General features: G+C 42.9%; 1 protein-coding gene across 1 annotated transcript; it reads left to right on the forward strand.

Annotated features, from left to right (window-relative positions):
• The first annotated feature begins 777 nt into the window (after nucleotides 1-777).
• LOC137743458 (P-loop containing nucleoside triphosphate hydrolases superfamily protein) lies at nucleotides 778-4,642 on the forward strand. Its single transcript, XM_068483352.2, has 2 exons — nucleotides 778-1,063; nucleotides 1,224-4,642. Exon 2 carries the CDS (start codon nucleotides 1,518-1,520, stop codon nucleotides 4,479-4,481), a length of 2,964 nt encoding a protein of 987 aa, XP_068339453.2. The 5' UTR covers nucleotides 778-1,063; nucleotides 1,224-1,517; the 3' UTR covers nucleotides 4,482-4,642.
• The last annotated feature ends 247 nt before the right edge of the window (nucleotides 4,643-4,889 follow it).

Below are 4,889 nucleotides of genomic sequence, written 5' to 3' on the forward strand. Positions count from 1 at the left end.
CGTTAAAGTTCCCTAAAAAGAATTCAGATTCTTTCTGGATCTCGCAATTCAGCTTTGACGGGTTGAGAAATTTGGACCGTTCAAGATAGTGAGAGTCAAAACTTTGTTTTGTGTGAAATGAACTAGTGAGATAGGCTAATAAGGATCATAAGATTTAGAATAAATAGTCTGAATTTCTAAGTCCGTTGACTTTGTATTTCGAGATCCTTTCCGAATCTTGATTTGGGGTAAAAAAATTTGTAATTTCTACATTTAATTAATCACAATTTATTAAAAAAATTAGTACATATAACGATACACTATATACTTAATATGCCACCAACTTCATGTTCCAATTACATTGCTATGTATGTTTTTTTTATTTCGGTTGCATGTAAGTTTTTCTTATCAAAAATCCATTTAGGTAAGAAAGTTTTCTACAATTTCACTCCTCAATGATTTTACTGAGTTCTCAGTAAGTGAGTTGGACTGGTCTTAGGTCCAATTTCCCAGGCAAATATATTCAAACTGTGTCGGATGACTTCACACATAGAGCAAAAACCTGCATTCCCAAATATATACAGTCTAGTAAAATATACATTACTATACAGTTATATATTTATTTATTTATCAAATTTGAACCCATATGGACACGAACCAATGTGTACAAAACAAGGTTCTGAGTTAGGTTCCACTCCCAAAGTCCTTTTCTCCAAAGTGCTTTCTGACCAACCTTTGGCTTCTGTAAACCAAGTGCGAGAGATCAAGATGTACAGCACGTAAAAACAAAAAGAAATTGGCAAACCCCAATACAAATTATTGTTTGATTATTCAGTACCATAACAGTAACAATATTATACAAAATACCCCTCTTCTGCAAACTTCTTTTTAAGCCATTGGAGCAATATTTAATGTTCAAAAAACCTCACAGATCCAACCCATACATTACCAATTAGATTCCCCCATCCATCTCTGTCCAGTGTCCAGCTTGTTCATTGAGAGAGAGAGAGAGAGAGAGATGGGTTTCTGAGAAGTTGCAGGGGAGTAGGGTCTTCAAATTTTGAATATTATGAATCCAACCAAGGTAAATAATTTCATTTATTTTTTATAATATTCTGAATAAAATGCTTGATTTCATTTAAGTGCATGAAAAAAGAGAAACCCATGATTGTTTTTAACCAGTGACTGAACAATCATTGATTTTTGACATGGATTTTCTTCTTCTCTCTCTGTCAAATCTGCAGCATAAAAACAAAGTTCTTCTGGCTAGCTTTGAACTGACCCCCCATAAGATTGGCCCACACCATGGCAAGTGACATACATCAACAACAGAAGAAAGATTTCAAGATTTCTCCTGTTTGGGTTTTTTATTTTTTTAGTGTTGCATTCATCTATTGCCATCTGAGAAGAAAGCTGTGAAATTTCTGACCAAAAAAATGATGCTTCTGAGGACCTGAGGAAATGCACAATGTTCTTCAAAGTACAGTTTAGTGAAAAGGAGCGATAATACGAAGGGAAGTGATTTCCGCACATCCGAGATGAGATCTAGCGAAGATTTGAACTTGGCAATGGTGGAAGAAAACCCAACACCAAACTCTTCTGAGTCCCCTCAGAAATCTCTTCTGGACACCATGGTTTCCAGTGGCCTCACCATCAAAACAGCTTCTTCAGCAGCAGCTACAGGTAAGGAAATTGCTACTCTGCCCTCGCCCTACAGTTCCCCTTCCTTAATCTCCCCACCCTCCTCAGCATTTGTTTCAGCTCTCCAGTCCCCTTACATTTCCCCCAGAGTCTCAGCCCCCAAACCCCAGGAGACCCAGCAGACCTCAAACCCAGCAACTACCCTGTCCTCACCTTACAGAGGTCCACAGTCAGATGACATACCCAGCAGCTCCTACACTCCGCCGTCGGACCAGTACGAGTACTCCGACGACGTCTCCGACCCATTAAAGCACAAGTTCGACAATGCCCCTCCCCGCATTTCCTTTTCCTTTCCGGTCCCTCGGATTTCTTTTGCCAAATGCGGAGGGGCGGGCGGCCCTGTTTCCCCTGCTTCCTCCGCCACCAAGCTGCGGAGCTGCGACGTGTACATTGGATTCCACGGCCAAAATCCCAACTTGGTGAGGTTCTGCAAGTGGGTGAAGTCGGAGCTTGAGCTCCAAGGCATCGCATGCTTTGTGGCGGACAGAGCCAAGTACTCGGACTCGCAGAGCCAAGAGATTGCCGACAGAGTTATCTGCTCAGTCACCTATGGAGTTGTGGTGGTTACGAGCTCGAGCTTCTTGAACCATTTGAGCATGGAGGAGGTAAGGTTTTTTGCCCAGAAGAAGAATCTTTTTCCCATTTTTTTCGACACCAGTCCTGAAGAAGTTTCGGCGATTTTGAACTGCAATTCGGTTGAGAAAGAGTGCAGGGAGGCGGTTGATGGGATGATGAAGTGTAATGAGTATAAGTTGGAGGCCAATGACGGGAACTGGAGGAGCATTGTGTCGAAAGCGGCCGGAGTTTTGAGGGGCAAGCTCGGGAGGCAAAGCGTTTCACAGCAGATGGATGTGGAGGGAGTTAATGAGCTGCCTTTTTCGAGGAATAGGTTTTTTGTTGGGAGAGAGAAGGAGATTGCAGAGATTGAAACCGCATTTTTTGGTTCTTCTGGGGACTTATTGGAGCAGGAATGCTCGGTGGTTAAAGGTGAAGCGAGCGGCCAATCGGAAGGGCTAGCTGATGAGGAGAGTGAAGTTGTTACTACTAGAGGGAGGTACATTAATTTGGAGGTGGGAAAATGCAAGGAACCTAACCTGGAGGCTTGGATTGAACCACCAGTTGTGGGGCGGAATTCGTTCAAGAGGTCGAAGTACAAGAGAGCGAAAAGTGGGAGTTACAAGGGCTTGGGAAGTAGTGTGATCTGCATAAATGGGGTTCCCGGGATTGGCAAGACGGAGCTTGTGTTGGAATTCGCTTACAGGTATTCCCAGAGATACAAGATGGTGTTGTGGATAAGTGGGGAAGCTAGGTATTTTAGGCAGAACATACTGAATCTGTCTCAGAATTTGGGGTTGGATGTGAGTGCTGATGCTGAGAAGGATAGAGGAAGGATTCGAAGCTTTGAAGAGCAGGAATTCGAAGCATTTAAGAGGGTGAAGAGGGAGTTGTTTAGGGACATGCCTTACTTGATCGTGATCGATAATCTTGAGACTGAGAGGGAGTGGTGGGAAGGGAAGGATTTGCATGACTTGATCCCAAGGAACACAGGAGGGTCTCATGTGATCATCACAACTAGGTTGTCAAAAGTAATGAATTTTGACGCAATGCAGCTTCCACCCTTGCCTGCGTCAGATGCAATGGTTTTGATTAGAGGAAGGAAAAAGAAAGAGTACCCGGCTAGGGAGTTGGAATTTCTGACGAAGTTCGATGAGAAGTTAGGAAGGTTGAGTTTTGGTTTGTGGCTGATTGGATCGCTGCTTTCGGAACTAGCCATTGCGCCTTCTGCTCTCTTCGAAGCTATCAGCCAAGTTCAGCTTGATGAGGGCTCTCCTTGCCCTTTCATAAGCATCACTGAAGAGCAGTACTACAAAAACAACATTTTCCTAATGAAAGTCATAGCTTCTTGCTTCGCCGTCTTGCAACAATCTAACGGGAGAATCAATCATCTTGCGTTAAGAATGCTTCTTGTTGGCGCCTGGTTTGCTCCAACACCGATTTCCTTGACTCTGCTGACTACCGCAGCTAACAATATGCCCACCACAAAAAGCCGGCTAAGGAAGTGGACTAATTGCATAAGTGGGTGCTCTGGTTGCTTTGGACCGCAAGCATGGAAGAGTAGCGAAGAAGATTCAGCACTGCTTCTTGTTAAATTGGGATTAGCGCGAGTGGCGAAAAAACCATTCGGATGCTGGATCCAATTCCATCCCATTACTCAAGTATACACAAAGAGAAAAGAAGGTTTGGTAGCTGCCAAGGCAGCAATTCAAGGCATAAGAAAAATTGGCAATCCATTGGTGAACCTAGACCATCTTTGGGCTACTGCATTCCTTGTTTTCGGTTTCAAATCCGAACCTCCCCTCGTCCAGCTAAAGGCGATCGACATGGTTTTATACATCAAGAAAACCGCCCTCCCTCTCGCAATCAGAGCATTCACAACCTTCTCCAGATGCAGCTCGGCACTGGAGCTTCTAAAGGTGTGCACTAACGTACTTGAAGAAGTAGAGAAGTCGTTTGTATCCCAAATCCAAGACTGGTGCCACGGCTCTCTGTGCTGGAAGAACAAGCTGCAAAGTAACCAGAGGGTGGATGAATACGTGTGGCAAGATGTGACGCTGTTGAAGGCGACGTTGCTGGAGACGAGGGCAAAGTTGCTGCTTAGAGGTGGGCATTTTGACAGCGGCGAAGAGCTGTGCAGGACTTGTATCAGCATCAGAACAGTGATGCTAGGGCATAACCATGCTCACACATTGGCAGCTCAAGAAACTTTGGCAAAGTTAGTAAGGATGAGAAGCAAAATATAAATCTCTGTTGCTTTGGAAACAAGCAAGCCTTTGTTCTATGAGGAACTCAGTTTTGTTAACACTTGTAATCAAATCTTAGTTTAGTTTGTAATATCAGCAATTTAGTAGACCTTATAATTTCCAGTTAGAGAATAAGAGCACTGAAAATTTTCATTTAGTTATCTGTTTTTTTCTTCGATTTTTTAGCATCGAAACTTCACTATGATACGAGCGATATTCTATTTTAAATGAATCAAACCACTAAAAAAAAAATACTAGAGTGCACATGATGGCATGAGAGAATCATTTGCATACAAGAGAATACATTTGCTCTAATCAATGTAACGTTTGCAAGCACTAAAATCAAAGGGTCCCATGTTGGTAGATAAAGCAATAAAAGGTTTGCCTGGTGTTAAGTGACATGGTCCA

Source organism: Pyrus communis, chromosome 11 (assembly GCF_041283825.1).
Source record: "Pyrus communis isolate YQ-2024b chromosome 11, ASM4128382v1, whole genome shotgun sequence".
NCBI lineage: Eukaryota > Viridiplantae > Streptophyta > Magnoliopsida > Rosales > Rosaceae > Pyrus > Pyrus communis.

Excerpts from the sequence above, each read along its gene's own strand:
- LOC137743458 (XM_068483352.2), top strand. The coding sequence starts at position 1,518 with ATGAGATCTAGCGAAGATTTGAACTTGGCAATGGTGGAAGAAAACCCA.